Here is a 19,343-nt window from a genome sequence, read left to right as displayed (position 1 = left end):
TGAAATGCTGTTACATCCAAAACACTACTCCTATGTATAAGAACAAGATTTCTATGCATAAGAACTATTCTATTGTTACTGACAAACTTCCTTCCTCCCGTTTGGGATATTAACACAGAGTCAACTTGAAGATTTTTGCTATAGCTTTCCATATACTCTTTCACCTCAAAAAAATCTTACATAACAATAAAAAAATTCTAGAATGGGAAAGGCTTAGTTGATATAGTAGCAGGGACAATATAATTACAAAAAGTATTTCAGCTAGTCCTCAAGCATATGAACATCTGATTTTTTTTTACTAAATTATACTTTCAAATATTCACTGAATTATGGTCATATTTCACATATAATGCTAAAATAGATCGACAGGATCTCTTCTAACCACAAACTACTGTGTAAGAAAGTTCATTCACTATTCATACCCTGAAGTATGAAACAGTTTAAATAATACAGAGATACATGATCTGCAATGTACACACTTGAAACCTATGACCCTATTAACCAATGTTAACTCAACACATTTAATAAAATAAGAAATAATATAGTTTATGTGAGTTACTTCAACTTAAACCTCAATTTATTTTAGTTACTTAAATTCTACTAAAAACACACCACTGAAGTTTGCAAGAAATAATGCCACTGTGTTCTTCGCATACCCATGAAGACTGAAGAAAAAAAACCATAATTAACCTAAGAAATTCTACCTAAAGCATTTTAAGAACCTCAAAATCTATTAATAAAAATACTCTTTAAGAGTTTGGCTGGGCCTTAAATACAATTGACCCTTGAACAACATGCATTTCAATAGTGCATGTTCACTTACATATGGGTTTTCTTCAAAATATACTGTTAAGTATTTTCTCTTCCTTATGATTTCTTAATAACATTTTCTTTTCTGTAGCTAACTTTATTATAAGAATTCAGTATATAAAATGTATAATATATAAAATATGTGTTAAGCAACTGTTTATGTTATAAGTAAGGTTCTGGTCAACAGTAGACTATTAACCCTTAAGTTTTGAGAAAGTCAGGAGTTACATATGGATTTTTTACTGTGTGCAGGATGAAGGTAAAGTGCCAGCACTCTTAACCACTCTCCTCCAATCCCCACTGCCACCCTCCCCCAACCATTGTTCTAGGATCAACTGTATTAACATTTCAGAGTTAACACAGGAGGAAACATCTTACCTTTGACATTGAATTGTACATTGGTGTTACCAAAGAATTCTTTCCCAGTTTTAATTACAAAAATAAACTTTACATTCTTATAGAAGATTCCACTTTACTTTTTTTCGGAAGAAAAACTATACTTATTTATAAAAGAAACCTACACTTTGCAAAATTTGGCTATTCAAAAGACCCCCAAGAATAAGACAATAAAACAAAAGTAGCCTAACATTTACATGTAGAATGCTAGGCCAGAAAATAAAAATCTTAAACACAATTTTAAAACACCAATTTCTAAAAAGTTTGAATCCAAGAAAGTAATTCAATAAATATTACAATTTACTACTTAGTATATATGTCTCATGCGAAAAGCATTTTATTTGTGCCTCTAAAGAGATTATTTTAAAGAAATTACAAAAAATACTGAGTTATAACAACTCTTCATTTAAAGAATAAGAGGTTAAATTAAAGTAGCAATTTTTTTTTAGTTTCTAACTAGGTAGGAAAAGATTTACAAAAGCAGTCATGATATTTTTTTCAGAAGTATTTCAATAATATTGATAAGTAGTTGATAGTTTAAGTGATATTTCATGTAATAGTAAACAAAAAAATTAGAATAAGAAGTATTCATTTCAGAGACATTATGTAATATTTTACATACTTAAGATGTAATTTTCTTTTTGGTTGTAACTGCAACATAATGAAAAACAATTTTTCATTACCAATAAATGATAACTAATAGGTAAGATTACATTTAGGATATACTTTTGAAGAAACATGTTAAAATAAATTATAACACAAAACAGAGTTATAAAATGCCCCCCCCAAATATAAAAGAAATCACACTTACATCCATAGCTCTCTTAATAAATGGTATCTGTGTGCCACTGTCCAGATCTTCATTTATGATGAGCCTTCGGGCCCACTGACCTGCCCTGACAACACCACTACCGTGAATTAAAACCATAAGTTTCTGTGGGTTTGTCAAAGCATCTTCACTCATAAAGATAAAACTCTTTGGTTCACTTTCAGTGGCATCTATCTGTAATTAAAAACAGTTAAATAATAAATGTTTTCTGATCAAGCATAAACATAAATGAAACCACAATTAATGGTTACTATAAATTATACAATGGTTATTAAAGAATTATAGGGTTAAAAAAGTTTAAAGTAAAATTAAAATACTCATTAGAGATTAACAATTACATATATAGTGGATGAGTAAAAGAGACATGATAGTAATTTAAATATAAAAAAAGAAAATTAGAAATATATCTGTCCCTACATTACTGCTGTATATTAAGAATCATTATTTTTAAGAATCACTAATTTTGAGTACTTCCTATTGTCCAGATACTATGTAAAATGTTTTTAAAATATTGTATCAATCACAATATTATTGAGGTGGTGCTATGATTATACTCATATGTAAATGAAGAAATTGAAATCTAGAGAGTTTAAATAACTTGCCCAAAGTCAAACAGCTATTAAGTCTAAAATTCAAAAATAGAAGTATACTGTACCTAAAATAGAGAACAGGAAAACCAATTGGAGGATATACCTTTTAGAAAATCATATATTACTCAGAAATACTACCAACTTTTCAAAGATGGGACAGAGAACTATTTAAAAATTCAAAAACCTACTGTTCTATGTAAATGAACTTTAAAATTACATTTAGAATATGAACATAAGATTATATAATGATTATTTAATGAAAGAATATTATTTGTGTGCTCTGATGACATTATGTGCTAGTTACCTATGATATAGAAAGTAAATATTTTTATTCATTGTCATTGTCACTTAATATTTCAGTTTAAACTAGATAAAATATGATTAGATTTGAGAGACTCAAAAGACTTTTAGGAAGTGATAACTCCCCATTATTACATGCAGCATGGCACACACTGAATCACATTTCATGTCAGCAGTGGCAAGTAACCAGGAATGGAAGCCTTTATGCATCCTGGCCAGAGACAGAAGCTGGTAACATACACATCCTCAAATAGAGAGGGTAAATCCACCTGCTATGTCATGCAATAGTTCTTCATTTCCTCAATGGAAGAGAGATATGAAATGTAACAGAATCACATTAGCTTTGAATGCATGAGATGTCCTGAGTAAACAAACAACAATAATGACAGCAGGTATGACTGAAGTCGCAGAGGAAGAGAAGAGGATGGAAGAAAGAAAAAAACCAAATCTAGGTAATTCCTGTTTACCTAAGAACATTATATGAAAACAGAGGAATGATTCAGTTAAAGTGGCTTTAAAAATTAAAAAGCAAAGTTGTCAGTATTCAGCAAAAAAAAAAAGAATCCATAGAGGTTTCTAGGCATTCATTTACCAAACAGTACATCTAAACATGTACAAACAAAAATGCCTCTTAAAATCAGTGAGGCCTTAAAGGATCCTGGAATGGCTAAGGAAATGGACATCTGTTTATCTCAATGAGAAAACACCAGTTGCTCTGCACTTGCCAGTAAGGGCTTGATCACTGTTTCTTTTTACTATTTGCCAAAGCCCCCTGTAACAAAAAAACCCAGTCAATTTTTAAAGCAATTAAGTGTTGGTCCTTTAAATTCTACAGTAATCACTTTAAAACTGGAAAAGTAGTGAGTTTCCAAAGATAAAAATATGTTTTTATTATAATGTTCAAACATTTTAAAGGGCTACAAATTAAGGTAGCCATGAATAAGTATATAAAGTTTTATTTAAGTATCCTAAAATGTTGACTTCAAAAATATGAGAACATCAGAAAATTCAAGGAAAGAGTAATAAAACTGAATAATGTAATGGTATTAATGATTAAGGAGTAATGGCAGTACTTGAGCTGGTTATTGGCTAATATCATATCAATTTAACACAATTCTGAACTTTGCAGTTGGTAACTATAACTTACTTGTATAAAGTTAATGCTAACTTTCAACAGTGAAATTATTATATGAATAAAATAACTTTTTCTTCATTAACTTAAGTTTGGAAATGGCTGTCCCAAGTCCATTTATCTTCAAACAATAGTAATTCATTAAGCTGAGCTTTCATTAAAGAATACATGCATATAAAGGTCATTCCAGCATACCACCTCCCTTACTACAAATCAATTTCAAAGACCAACTGGTTAGTGAGACCGCACCAAACAAATTTTACCTGTTGACAACCCATTTGGAGATGCTAATGAACCCCACTAATTGTGATATTCATTTAAAAATGACTGGGTGGCTGGTTGGGGGTGTTGGTGGAGGGACTGCACCAAAAAGAGAGCAAAATTTCATGGACACGGTCAACAGCATGGTGAGGGCCAGGTGAAAGGGGATGGGGGGAAGTGAAAAAGGTTATAGGGGAATAAATGGTGATGGAGAGAGACTTGACTTGGGGTGGATAACACACAATACAGTGTACAGATGATGTGTCATAGAATTGTGTACCTGAAACCTGTAGAATTTGTTAACCAGTATACCCCCAATGAGTTTAATAAAAAGGAAAAAAGCAAAACAAAAAATATAACTGAATAAACTGAAGAATATTTGCAGCCAAGTTAATTTAATATTCTATATAAGTGTGACATAATGCAATTGAGAATATTTTGTACTTATATATATGAGGGTGGTGAGACATGATTATGATCTTTATTATGAAATCATGGGCTTGAATAAAGTGTTCTCATCTAAAAAAGAAACAAAATAAGTTTTTCTTTCCTTTATTAAATAGTTCAACTATAAAACTAAAAAAACTTAGTTCATTATCAGGGTGAAAAAAATTTAGTGGTATTTCTGTAATAAAAAGAACAACTATACCAAAAAACCTCAAAACAGAAAAACAAAAACCCACTCTCACTGCTAGCATCTCTTTGGGAGTTAAGACAACTCATGAAAAGAACTGTAAGTTATGGAAGAAAAATTTCACAACTACATAAAATATATGATGATAATTTAAAGAGAAATTAAATTCCTAAAATAAACATTTTTTGTTGCTTTTTTATGTATAAAACCAGAAAATCTTTGTTAACCAGAAATGGACTTGACACTTAGAGGTCTCATATAATGTAATGCTCTTTCTATGTATATTGGGGTTTTTTGCATATTAGTTTTACAATCTAAAATTAAATGAGAGGGAAATAATTGGATCAAAGAGAAAAGTCCTTCTAAACCTAATCTCAGACCTTCTATAAAGAAAATTAATGAAACATTCATATAACATGATCTATATGGGCAATTATCCTGTGATTTGTTCTGGATATCTAGGGGACTGACATGAGTGTCAAGGTTCCATGAAACTACAAGTGTTATAGAGTTAAAGGACTCAATATTAATTGTATACTAACAATGAATTAACCTAGGGCTCTTTAAATACTGTTCTTTAAAAACTTTGAAAGAAATAAAATTAACAGAAATGACTGAGTAAAATGACAAAATCCTGCATTAACTTTCCAGAATACCAAATGCAATATATAGTCTTAATAAAGTAACACACTTGACCTAAGATCAAAACTAAACAAAAGAGTTAGAATCCAAAAAGAACTAGTATATTAATTCCCAAAAAGACCACTGAAATTTTGGTTTTCATGTATTTCTAAAGGAATGAAAGTTTCCAAATCAATAACGGTGGGCCTAGTTGTTAAAAATGTTTTTTACTCATTAGTACTTCACAAGCACATGGAACAGCGCCTGGCACCCTTACATAAATACTTGTTGAATGAATGAACAAAGGAATAAATAATTAACAATGTGATCTAAATTTGAGGTTATCCATAGAAAATTAAACATAAAATAGATTTCTGTTTTTAAAAATTAACTTTGGGATAATTTGTGAGGATAAAGAAATCCTCGCCCTGGCTGGTGTGGCTCAATGGATTGAGTGAACCAAAGAGACACCGGTTCAATTCCCAGTCTAGGGCACATGCTTGGGTTGTAGGCCAGGTCCCTAGTAGCGGGTGTGCAAGAGGCAACCACACATTGATGTTTTTCTCCCTTTCTTTCTCTCTCCCTTCTCCTCTCTAAAAATAAATAAATAAAATCTTTTAAAAAATTTAAAAAAGAAATCCTCAAATCCTGTAATTCATAGTAGAATAACAACCCCTAAATTTTTAAATCTCATGCAAAATTTAATGCAAACAAAATTATCTATATGCAAAGTTTTATACTTTAAATGAATTACTTTTTAGTAAGTCTTCCAGATTCATATATATCATAAAATCTGAGAGTTGTCAGGGACAACAAAGATCTTCTAATCTAGTCCCACTACCACTTCACATATAAGATTAGTCTCTCTTCATTTGAAAGCTTAATATTTCATGTTTGACATTAAAAACAAAAAGGCTTTCTTGAGAATTTGAGTCTGAGAATGAATTTCAAACTTTTTGATTCTGAAATGGCAAAATGTGCAAAATTTCTGCCCAAAAAGGGGAGTATTCTGCCAAAAAAGGAAGGAGCTATTTCACCAAATAGTAATCAGGAATAGCATCAGGAATGACTTTGAGAATGTTTAAAAGAAATAACATAGAAATAAAACATAATTAAAAATCATGAAATAAAGAGAAGGTGAATATCTAATGAGACAAGAAAGATATTTTCTTACTTCAAATAAATAACTAAAAATAAACTATATCAATGAAATTGGAAAGGGGAGAGAGAGAAAGGTAGTCCTTTTAATTGTATTATCATTTTCAAAAAGACTAGAAATAATTCTTTTTTTAAGTTATATATTAGTGTTTATTTACCTATAGATGTACTTTTATTTGTTTCAATTACAGCTTACATTCAAAATTATTAGTTTCCAGGCACAGAGCCTAGTGGCCACATAATCATACACCTTACAAAGTGTTCCCCCATCATTTCTAGTACCCACCTGGCACACACACAGTCATTACAATATACTGACTATATTCCCCATGCTGAACTTCACATCCCCCCAGCTATTTTGTAGTATACCTTATCTCATTGTGCACAAAAGTTCTGAAGATTATTGTTTTTTAAGAACAATTGCGTACAACGAGATTAGGCATACTGACAGGAATTTAATATCATCTTTATCAATATCAAAACATGAAGACCTTAAAATTTAAACTTATCATAGTTAACCTAAAATGAAAGTTTCCTTCTGAACTGAAAATTATTTTATTTGGAAATATAAACAATTTTTAAAGTTGGACTTACTGGAATAGAGATTTTTTTCAAATTACAGTCCTTTTCCAGGAGCTCATATACATACTTCGTGATAATCTAGGTAGGAAAAGAAAATAACATATTAAGATGCAATGTTTTCCATTAGCAAAATTCACATGAATTATTATTATTTATTGTTCTGAATGAGAATCTCTCTATTTTGGAATGTTTTTTACACTAAATTAAGAGACCCTACTAATTACTTGTAATAGTTTACTTCCTGTTCCTTTATGAATAACTATGGGCCTTAACACTATGGATTAGAACAAGTTAATATAAACTCACAAACAAGGACTTCTTATTTTTAAAATCAATACTCTGAGCATATTTTCTTTTTTCAGTATTTCTAGAATCTGTTTACTCTATAATTTTTCTATAGCCATTATATCTAATATAGTACAATAGTGACTCTGAATCCTAACACCTCTTTTGTTTTCACTGAATCAAGGAGGAAAAAGTTGGGAGATTCTAACAGAAAAGGAAAACTGATTTAGCAAAGTCAGACACCAGTGAGTATTATTGTCTGTGATAAGCAGAAACATGACTACCCAAAGATGTCCACATTGTAGCTCTCAGAACCTGTTAAACTGTTATGTTACATGGCAAAAGAGACTCTGTAGATATGGTTAATGTTAAGAACTCAAGAAGGGGAGATTATCTGAGTAGATCTAATTTAATCACATGAATCTTTAAAAGTGGAAGATTATGAAAAAACAGCATGCCAGAAAGATGCAAAATGAGAAGGCCCTGATTGGCCACTGGTTTTGAAGATGGAAGAAGACCCAAGAATCCTAAGAGAAAACAATGAATCAGGTCCTTGAGCACAGAAAGTGCAAGGTGAGTCTGAAAATAAAAATTCTGCACAAAAGAAAAAAAAGAAGAAAGAAAATACTGAAAGAGTGATGAATAAATGTTAAAAGAACACAAAATCTGCTTAATGAGAAGCCGTCTGGCCAAACCTCAAATAATCTAGGCAACAATTAATGACAGCAATGGATTACATGACACATTGACTACAATAAGAATCAATGAGTCCATAATGATATAAATAAAGTAAAAAAGAAAGGGGAAAGAATGTTCTTTCTTAGGGTAGAATGCCAACTAATGCATACAGAATAATTTACGGAGTTAGAAAACCAATAGATGCTAAAATTAACAAGTAGAAGTTTCACAAAGAATACAGTCTCAAGTATATTCCCCTCAACTACTGATTAATTACAAAGAGTAACAGTAACTTTATGGTACAACCTGGAAAACATCACCAATACTGGAGCAAACCAAAATCATGTATTCTTGATATCGTGCATGAGGACAAAGATCACATACATCTAAGGTACTTCAGTCAAAAACACATGAGCTGAATCTGCTTATGAGAACAGATATGACAAACTGAAATTGAGGGTCCTTCTACAAATGTCCTATACTTCAAAATATGTCAGTATCAAGAAAGATGAAAAAAGGCTAAGGAATGGTTCCAGATTAAAAAAGAAGAGAGACATGACAACTAAATGCAAAGTGTAAGCCTGGATTTAATCCTGGACATGAGGAATATCATCTATTAAGTGCTTTATGTGACAATTAGCAAAATTTAAACATGACTTGTAGATTGATAATACTGGATCAATATAAAATTTCCTGATTCTGATAACTCTAATGTAATTACAAAGAGAATGTTCTTAGGAAACATACATCAATGTAATAGGGGTAAAAGAGCATAAGGTTTCCAACTTTACCCTCAAACAGTTAAAAAAATTATATAATGTAAAATACATGGTCCTTGTAATCACACAAATTTTCTGTGTGCATTATACCAAAACAAAAGGTTTTTATAAATTTCCCATACTGTACATATTCCTAGTTCAGGTGCTACTGAGACTGCACGTGTTTCCACAAGTATTTCAGTAGATATAAAGCAAATGACAAACAGGGTAACAACAATTTACTTTCACCAAAACATTTTAATGTCTTGAAATGTTATAAGACTAGTTTTACATGAGGATAATTTTCATCCCTTATTGCTAGTCAAAAGCAAAGATTTGAGCAAGTTTCTATAGTTTTCCATGTCTATGCCTATGTTCATCCCCACCTAAAATTCTCTTAACTTCCCTCATTTTTCTCTAATTGCTCAAAAATGAATTCAAATGCCACCTCCTACCTGAAGTTTTCACTGATCCCGCCAATAACTATGCTTTTCTTATGACATTTAGCATTCCAGAGTGGCTACGTCACATTCTCGCTGGCCCACCAAAGTGGGCCTTTTATAAATAAGAATCACACACATCCTACTTTGTTGCAGCGTCAGTGACATGCAACATACATGGACAATGAATGGATGAAAAATAATCGGTAGTGATGACAAATGTGACTTTTCTGTTTATTAAAAATAAGCAATATTTTAAAATATTTTTAAAATTAATTTTTGTATTGTATACAAATTCACAAGATTTTCATTTAAACATTAAAAAAAATAGCACAATAGACATTGAGACAATAGACACCACACCCCTACCCTCCTCCATTGTACACCTCACATTCTGACCTGTATCAGTAATCTTTCAGGTTCTTATGTATCCTCCAGTGTTTCTTAGTGCTAATATAAGCAAATAAAAATGTATTATTTCCCTCACTTTCTTTAAAAAATAAAAGCATACTACACAGTGTTACACAATTTATTCTTACCTTCTCTTTCTTAGAGCAGACTAAATACACTGTGCTACTTTGTTGTTTACAAATCTATACTGATGATCTATCCTCTCAGTAACAGAGACCTTTATTCTTCTTCACCAGTATAGTATTCCATTGTGTGGATGTACCACAGTTTAATAAATTTTTTAAAAATACTTAAGGCTTCACAAAAATATTTACTAAGAAGAACATACCTAACCTTAAGCATTATTTATTAAATTCTATGCCAATTAAATTTACACAAAGTTATTACTTTGGAACTTATAAATCATTTAAGATAAAAACCCACCCTGCAAGTTACCTAATTATTTGAAAAAGAAAAACACCTTTCCCTTTTAATGTCCCATTTATAGAAACTCCACATTTCATCCTAGCTCCCTCCTGGCAAGGTATGGAGGGAGAGTAGAAAAAAAGGAAGGTAAGATGAAGGAAGGGAGGAGGAACACAGGGAAAAAAGAAGGATAAAAAATAAAGTTTCTTAATAATTAAGGTTTAATATTATTCAATAATGTCAGTTTGGCTAAGCCTAAAAGGGCTCCTCTAGCATCTTTACATTAAAGAGACTATGAGATGAATGGCAATGAGTTGTCTAATTAGAACTAAAGAACATTTACCCTGGGTGTATATTCTCTTAAGTCAGAACTACATCTTAAATTTCACTAAAATCATCTTCATCTCATCCCTATTTTTCCCCTTAAAATCTTTTATACTTCATTCTTAGTGGGTACATTCTAAACTTTTAAAAAGTCTTTTGAAGTAATTGCTTTTTCAGCATATCTTTGAAATAAAATTCACTCCTCCAACTTTCATTAACATTCCCTGGAGTTCTAGTCTTATATCCCCAGCTGTCCTTCATTTACATGTGCTTCAGATCACTTGCTCTCACATTTTCCTCTTACTAGCGCTAAAGAAGAGTCCTCCTTACTCTAAGCCAGCCTTTCTCCCCAATAACCAGATTCTTAAATAACTTACCAGAGACAAAGACTTATAAATGTGTCCAACTAATTACAGATATCTCCTTGTAGTGATTTCACAGGCATCTCAAATTCAGTATGTTCAAACTGAACCCATCTACACATGTCCAAACCTGTTTCTCCCCCACTGTATTCATCAACTCTATAAACGGCACTATCGTCCACCTAACTGCTCCAGTTCCAAGACTAAATATCATGAATCTTTGTCCTTCTTCCATCCCTTACAATCAATCAAGTCCCTCAAGCTGATATTGAAAGATCTCCACATTTCCCAATCTCTACTATGACCATTTCAGTATATTCTAGCCTATCAACACATTATTATCTCTTCTTTGGATTGCTTGTGAAGCCTCATTCTGCTATGTCTAAAACAGCAAACTTTCCTTCAGATCATATCTCTCATTAGTAAACATATTACTCCTCTAAAACTGCAAATCTAATAGCTTTGCAATGCTATAAAGATAAGGCCCCAGTCTTCAAATCCAGCAAGACCCCACCAGATCTGGCCCCTGCCTACTTCTCAAATTTCATACCACACCATTCCTCATTCTCTGAATTGTATAAATCTTTTCTTTCAAATTCTTTCTTTTAAATTCTCAGATGCATAAGGATCTCTTCACCCCAGAGCCTTTGCAAATGATGCTTTGCCTAGAATACTTGTCCCATTCTTTGCTTATCTAGCTTTAACATTGCCTTGCCTGGCATCCCAACATATCCTCAGGACATACTAGGAATTTTGTATTCCTCCTTCTACACAGTTAGATTATTTAATAATGTGTTTTCCAATACCTGTCTCTGACACTAAACTTTAAGCTTTTGGAAGAAACGCAACTATATATATTTGTCTTGGGCTAAAGGTCTAGGGCCTAACTCATGTAATGGCGGTCAAATTTTTTCAAATGAACAATAACAATGGCAACAACAATAGCAAACATATGCAAAGCACCAATCTGACATAAGTGCTTTTAATAAATCTCCTTTAATATTCACAACAACCCTCTGAAGTAAAGGAGGAAACCAAAGCATTCAAAAGGTTAGATAACCTGCCCATGGTCATGTAGCCAAATAAGTCACAGTCCGAATTCAAACCCAGGCAAATTGCCTGCCTGGGAGTCTGGAATACGTTCTGAACTTACATGATATATACCATCTCCTATGTTCAAAGTCTAAAAATAAAGAAGCTAAGGGAGAGTGGGATACAAAACTGAAATTAAAGGGTTATTAGTAACCTAATACCAATAGACAAGCACAGAAACAAAAGAGGATGCTTAAGTAAAAAGGTAACTTTCATTGCCTAAACTGGGCATTCTTACTTTGTCCAAATTTTTTTAAAAGCCACATTCATGATATATTGTCCTTATTTATTAATGAATTTTAGATATGCCCAAGAGTACTATATCATATAAAAACATCTGTGGTTTCTACCTGTGACAAAGTCAAAAGGCTGCTAATACTATTATTTTTTACACCAACATTTATAATAAAAAAAAAACTTTAGGTTAGCAGTTAGGAAACATAAAGATGTATTTTTATCCCATTGAGGTTCACAGACTTTGAAGCCCACCTGAATCCTACCCTCTTGGGTTAAGAATACCTGGTTTAACAGTACCACCTGGAGTTTACAGAGTCCTCCCATGCCTTGTTCTGGCCCAAAAGGAAAAAACAGTCAAAGCAGGGTCTTTTCTGAGATGTATGCCGTAAAAAAACACTGCTTTAGATCTATTTCCTGGCCATATAAATTCATATGATTTTAGTTTTAATACTGGGTATATTCAGATGATCTGGTATGAAACACTAGGGCCCAATATTTCCCGTTTCTCTTAATAATATCAATATCTATGCCCTGGCCAGGTGGTTCAACTGGTTGGATAATTGCTCCATACACCAAAAAAGATTGCAGGTTCGAACTCTGATCAGGGCAGATACCTAGGTTTCTGGTTTGATAATGCATACGATAGGCAACAGATTGATGTTTCTTTCATACCAATGTCTGTCTCTCTCTGTTTCTCTCTCTCTCTCTCAAATTAATAAATATGTCCTTAGGTGAGGATTAAAATAATAATAAAATAATATCACTATTTGTGTCTCAAAACCAAGAAGAATGAAGACGCCATGGTTACTGAACTCGGGCACTCATGACAACAACATCACTATGACATGCTTTTAAGTAAAGAATCCCTCGAACTTTCCATAATCGTTTTTTCTTCTCTCTCTGTTAAATATTTATAAAATATGTCTCAATGGCAAATAAATAGGTTGGGGTGATTTTATGTAGACTTTTATTAACATAATCAAGGAAACACATAATACACACATCTAAGGTTGACCAATACATGAAAATACAAGGTTTAATAATAGATATCAGTAAGCCAGGAAAAGAAACAAGCTATAAATTATAAATAGTACATGCAAATAATAAATTTCCTATAAATTATTTACCTAAGGGGAAAAAATCACTCACATAAAGAATGAGACCCACTGTAGTTGGGAAAAAATACCAGGTACACTGAGAAACTCAGAGTAGCATTTGCTATGCCATCTGAATTTATGAAACTGAGAAAATATCAGCAACTGTATTAGAAATTAATACTTTGCTTCTCTATCTTTTTTTCAAAACAAGGTAAAGAAGGCCCAGACCAGAATGATTCTATTGGCTGGGTGTCATTCCACAAACTGAAAGTGCACTGGTTCAATTCTCAGTCAGGGCACATGCCTAGCTTGCAGGTTCGCTCCCTGGTTGAGGCATGTGCAAGAAACAACAAATTGATGTTTCTCTCTCACATTGATGTTTCTCTCCCTTTGTCTACCCCTCTCAAGATGGCAGGGGAAAAAAGGTTCTCTAATCACCACTCTCCTTCTACCTTTCCACATGGAGAGTTTTATCAATTTAACAAGAAAATCTTTCTTGAGCTAGAAAAGAAGCCAGTTCTATTGAACAAAATACTGTGGATTCTGCTAGGAACCACTATGCTAAAAAAGATGAGCTATTTTATTAAGTGAGGCAATACTCTGTTTTATAACCACTGTTTGAGAGAGAGGAAGAGTACTTTCCTTCTTTTCTGTTCTAGTATATTATAAGCAAAAACAAACACAAGCAAAAACATCCAATAAATTGTTATATTTTAGTTTCCAGACATCCATAGTGGAATTACAGTCATGTGCAGCTTAACAATGGGGATGTTCTGAGAAATGCATCATTAGGCAATTTCATCATTGGGAGAATATCACAAAGTTGTACTTACACAAACCTAGATAGTATAGCCTATTACACACCTAGACTATATGGTACAGCCCATTGCTCCTAGGCTACAAGACTGTGCAGCATGTTACTCTTCAAAACAACATGAGATTAAATCAAGCACAAGAGAAATGATGCAATCAAGAAAGATAGTAATATGAAATGTATGAGGCTGCCACAGGCATAACACAGCATACCGTGTCATAGTAAACTCTTCAGTAAGTCTTGTAGAAAGACTGCAATCTAACATAATGATAAAAAGTATAGCAGGGTAAATACATAAACCAGTAACACCGTCATTCGTCATCATTTTCAAGTATTATGTACTGTACATAATTGTATATATTGTACTTTTTTACATGACCAGCAGTGCAAGTAGGTTCGTTTATACCAGTGTCACGACAAACACATGAGCAATGTCTTGCACTATGACCTTATGGACAGGTATGTCAGTAGACAATAGGAATTTTTCCAGTACATTATAATTTTATAGGACAATTGTTGTACATGAAGTCTGTTGGTGACCAAAATGTCTTCTTGCAGCACATAATTGCACTAGTATTTGGACCTGCCTTTTCACTATAAACAAACAGACAAATGTATAAAATATATTAAACTGTTTTTGGAGAATGGAAAATAGGTAATACAGATCTGTGATCCCAAAGAAAAGGGACACAAAGGAGATAAGTCCCATAATCATCTTGGCTTTCTGCCTGAAAAAAATTTCTTGACTGTGGCCGTACTGGAGGAACCCAGGCAGAACCCAGTGGCCTTGCTGAGTTGAGAAGACAGAAAATGGTGCTCAGGGGGACACAGACAACTGGAGTTTGCAAGACATAATACCAAAGGTAGGGGGTTAGGCAGAAAAACAGCTCTAAGAAATCTACATATAAGTTTCTTTAAGCCTTTGGCTAAGTTATATATGCATAGGATAAAACTTTCAAGAGGCCAGAGTAAGAAAACTACTGAGAAAAAACAAACAAAACAAAACACTTGACAGTTTAGAGATGAACAATTCCAAGAGCTCATACAGGGTTCAGAGACATTTGAGTTCAAACCAGCCAGAACGAAAAGGTTTCACCAAAAACTCAGAGTATTCAGCGGTGACCTAGGAAGGGCCATGCCTGAGAAGAGAGGTGAACTATTCCTACAATAACAGCTACTCTAGATCTATTTTAGCAAAGCTTTAAAACAGATCTACAAACGATCAATCTGTTCCACAATAAACTTAACTGCTGCCAAAACAAATACAATGGTCTTCCAAAGAAGACAACAATATTAGACACTCACCAACATATTTATAGTGCCCATTATCCAGTACAGATTATTACAGACATTCATAGAAACAGGAAAATGTGATCCATAATTGGGAAATTGTCAGTAAAAACAGACCTAGAAATGTTAAGAGATGATGAAATTAGGAGATAAAAGCATTAAACCAGGTATTATGAAAAGGTTCAAAGATGTAAAGGGATACATAAATATGAGAATGAATGAAAAAAGAACCAAAAACAACTACTCAGAACTGAAAAACTCAGTATCTGAAATAAGATACTCAATGGATAGGTTTAACATCAGATTAAACATTGCAGAAGAATAAATCAGGAATGTGAAGATATAGCAATAAAATTTATACAAAATGTAAGAAAGAAAACACTGAAAAAATGAAAAGTTCCTCAAGCGACCTGTGAGACAATGAAAAGCAACTCAACACACATAGGACTGGAGTACAGGAAGTCAGGGAGGAGCGAAGGGAAATGTTTGAAACAATAATGGCCAATCACTTTCCAGATTTGAAAGACTATCTATCTACCTATCCAAGAAGCTCAGCAAAGAAAATAACTGTAAAGAAAAACAAAACAAAACAAAAAAAACCCAGGCATGTTCATGATCAAATTGCTGAAGGCCAGTGGTAAAGAGAAAATCTCAAAGGCAGCCAGAGAAAACAACATGTTGCGTAGAGGGGATCAAAGATAAGACATACTACCAACTTCTCAGCAGAAATAATACAAACCAGAAGAAATGAGGAAACACCTTTGAAGTAATCCAAGAAGAAATATATATACCCCATACCTGAAATTTTACATACACTGAAATATCCTTCAAAAATGAAGACAAAATAAAGACCTCTCCAGACCAACAAGAGCCAAGAAAATTAATTGCCAGCAGACTGGTACTAGAAATATTATACAATGTTCTTTATGCTAAAGAAAATGATTCCAGATGGAAAACTAGATACATACTAGGGAGAAATAGAAGTACAATGTTAAGAGGATCTCATGATGTGAAGTGGTATAATTTTATTTGAAGATAAACTGGTAAGTTAAAAATGTGTATCATAAACCCCATAGCAACTACTAGTCCAGTAAAACAAAAAAATATATAGTTAATAAGCCAAAAGAGGAGGTAAAATGTATTACTACCAACTATATACTACATTAAGTTGTAATTATTACTTTTAGCTAAGATTTTTCTTATGAGTGGAAGGATAAATTTCTACTGAAGTCTGTAATATACACTAACTGTCTGCCTACTTCTTTTTGTACAAACATTAATTTTACAAGTTTTTACTTGTATGAACACTAAAGAACCACAGAATATAGGCATTACAGAAATTCAATAAATACCATTCTGACAAAAAAGAAAATAGTTTTCTACTCAGATAACATATATAGATAATTTTCCACAACTTAAATGATAACCTTTGTCAGATCTGATAATATCAAAGGAATGGCAATCATCAAATTTAAATTAAGATTCAGAGGTATAAATCTTATCTCAAAGTATGAGACCCTAACAATTCACCTCTAATATAATTCAAGACATTTAAAATATAGATTGCATTCTAGAAAAGACACAAAAAGAAAAAATATGGTTCTACTTCTAAAGTTCATATGAGAAACAAAAACATCTTTCCAAAGATCCCCATACAACTTCAAAAAGTAAACTCTAGAAGGTATCCAACCTTTTGGCATCTCTGGCCACGCTGGAAAAAGAAAAGTTATCTTGGGCCACACATTAAATACACTTAAGACACATAATCACAAAAAAAAAAATCTCATGATGTTTTAAGTAAATTTCCGATTTTGTGTTCGGTGGTATTCATAGCCTCCCTGGGTCACAGGTTGGACACCCCTGCTTAAGGCATATATATTAGTTTAATGAATACAAACTAAAGAGATTAGTTGTCACTAAAATAGAAAACTTCTTTAACTGAAAAAACTCTTAGTATTTTGGCTTGACAAAAGCAAACAAACTAAAAAAAATTACCTTAAATATGTACTATGTAACTTCAGAAATATCTGAAAGCTATTTTATTGTATAAAATATTTTGCTTTGGCAAGCCTCACCAGCTGGCAGCGTTTGCCCAGAGAGGCAGCTGTTTTTTGGTTTCCCCATCTCAGCATGTTTCCAACTGTCAGTTCTAACTGTATGCAATCCCAGAGTGACAGAATACTTTAAGAAAAATTGCTCATTAACTGTAAATCTATGAAGGCCACTCTCTTCAGTGAATTCAAATTAAACCCACAGTCTTACTAACTCATAACAGAATCCCCCACACATTTTTTGTTGTTCTTTTGCATTGCAGACCTAAAGTAAAATATTCACACCATCTACTATATAATTTTTTGCTCAATTCTATAAATGCACTGACATAAAAATGTTAGTGGAAGTGTATCTTCAAAATTTACAAATTACAAAGCTATATTAATAAATAAGAACTTTCAAACTATTTACAATTTTGCAGAGAGACTAGTTTAAATAATAAGGCTTAAATTTAAAATGCACAACAGTTTCTTAGAAAATTCCTAGTTAACAACTCTAAGAGGAGCCTGATCACACATAAGAATCAAATCTATATTTATATCTATATAACAATCAACATAATGCACATAAAAAAGCTTCAAAAAAGGAAAATTCATTTTTAAGTGTAAGGTATTGAAACAAATAAATCACCTTTATAAGTTATTTGTAAAGAATTATAGCAAAATAAGCACAGGCCATCTGAGGCAGATGCCAAGAACATATTTCTGAGTGGTAATCACAATCATTCGAGAAATTGGAAACCTTGTAAACTGTTGGAGGGCATGTAAAATGGTGCAGCCATTATGGAAAACTGTATAAAGGTTCCTTAAAAAGTTAAAAATAGAATCATGATCCAACAGTCCTACTCTGGGTATATATCGAGAAGAATGGAAATTAGGATCTCTCAGGTATCTGAACTCCCATATTCACTGTAGCGTTATCACAACGATGGAGATAGAAAAACAGCCCAAATGCCAATCGATAGATGGATGAATTGATAAAGAAAACACGGCATATACATGCAATGAAATATTAGCCTTAGAAAGGAAGGAAATTCAGCCATATGCAACAATATGAATTAAACTACTGGACATTATCTGAGTGAAAATGTCAAACTCAGAGAAACATAGTAACTGGTAGTTGCCAGGGACTGGGGAAGGGGAAAATGGGAAGTTGCTATTCAATGAGTATATAGTTTCAGTTTTACAAGACTAATTAGTTCTAGAGGTCTGCTGTACAAATAGTGCTTATAGTTAATAACATTGTATTATGCACTTAAAATTTTTCAAGAGGGTAGAGTGCATGTTAAGGGTTCTTACCACAATTATACACACACACACACACACACACACACACACACACACAATATATACACACACATAAAATTTATGATACATATGAAAATTTCATAGCCCTGTCCCATATCATTACAAACATAAAAGATTTGCTGGAACTAGAAGAAACTTCGGGAGAAGTACCACGTTGGGTATGCAGTGATCTGAAGAAAAAGTCACAAAAACTATGATCCCTTCATTTTCTTCCAAATGCTTTTACCTAAATAGATGCATAATGCTTGAAGAATTATCAAATATGTGGAGAATAACTGTCTTCTCTACTGACTTCAAGAACTCTTTTCTAATCAGGACAGTCAGCCTACATCATCTTTGAAACTATTCAGAAACTCTAATTAGAAACCATGTAACAGTTTTAATCTAATACTATATTAGATACATCCTGTACCTATATCTATCTACATACCTAAATGTGTATACACAAACATGCATACATACATACAGTGTTTAGGTA

The 19,343-nt window shown here is 32.5% G+C and overlaps 1 protein-coding gene across 4 annotated transcripts in view; it reads right to left on the bottom strand.

The window, feature by feature from the left end:
- FAM172A (family with sequence similarity 172 member A) overlaps nt 1–19,343 on the bottom strand; it is a 414,546-nt gene that overhangs the window by 324,693 nt on the left and 70,510 nt on the right. For all 4 annotated transcript variants that reach the window (XM_045847842.1, XM_045847845.1, XM_045847843.1 and 1 more), the window contains 2 exons: nt 7,326–7,391; nt 2,018–2,209 (listed from right to left, as the gene is read on the bottom strand). In XM_045847842.1, the coding sequence (XP_045703798.1) occupies nt 2,018–2,209; nt 7,326–7,391 (258 nt within the window). The remainder of the gene's footprint in view (nt 1–2,017; nt 2,210–7,325; nt 7,392–19,343) is intronic.

Source organism: Phyllostomus hastatus, unplaced genomic scaffold (genome assembly GCF_019186645.2).
Source record: "Phyllostomus hastatus isolate PE091 unplaced genomic scaffold, TTU_PhHast_1.1 phas_contig_58, whole genome shotgun sequence".
NCBI lineage: Eukaryota > Metazoa > Chordata > Mammalia > Chiroptera > Phyllostomidae > Phyllostomus > Phyllostomus hastatus.
Note: the sequence above shows the minus strand (reverse complement) of the source record. Positions and strands in the feature narration are given on the sequence as shown.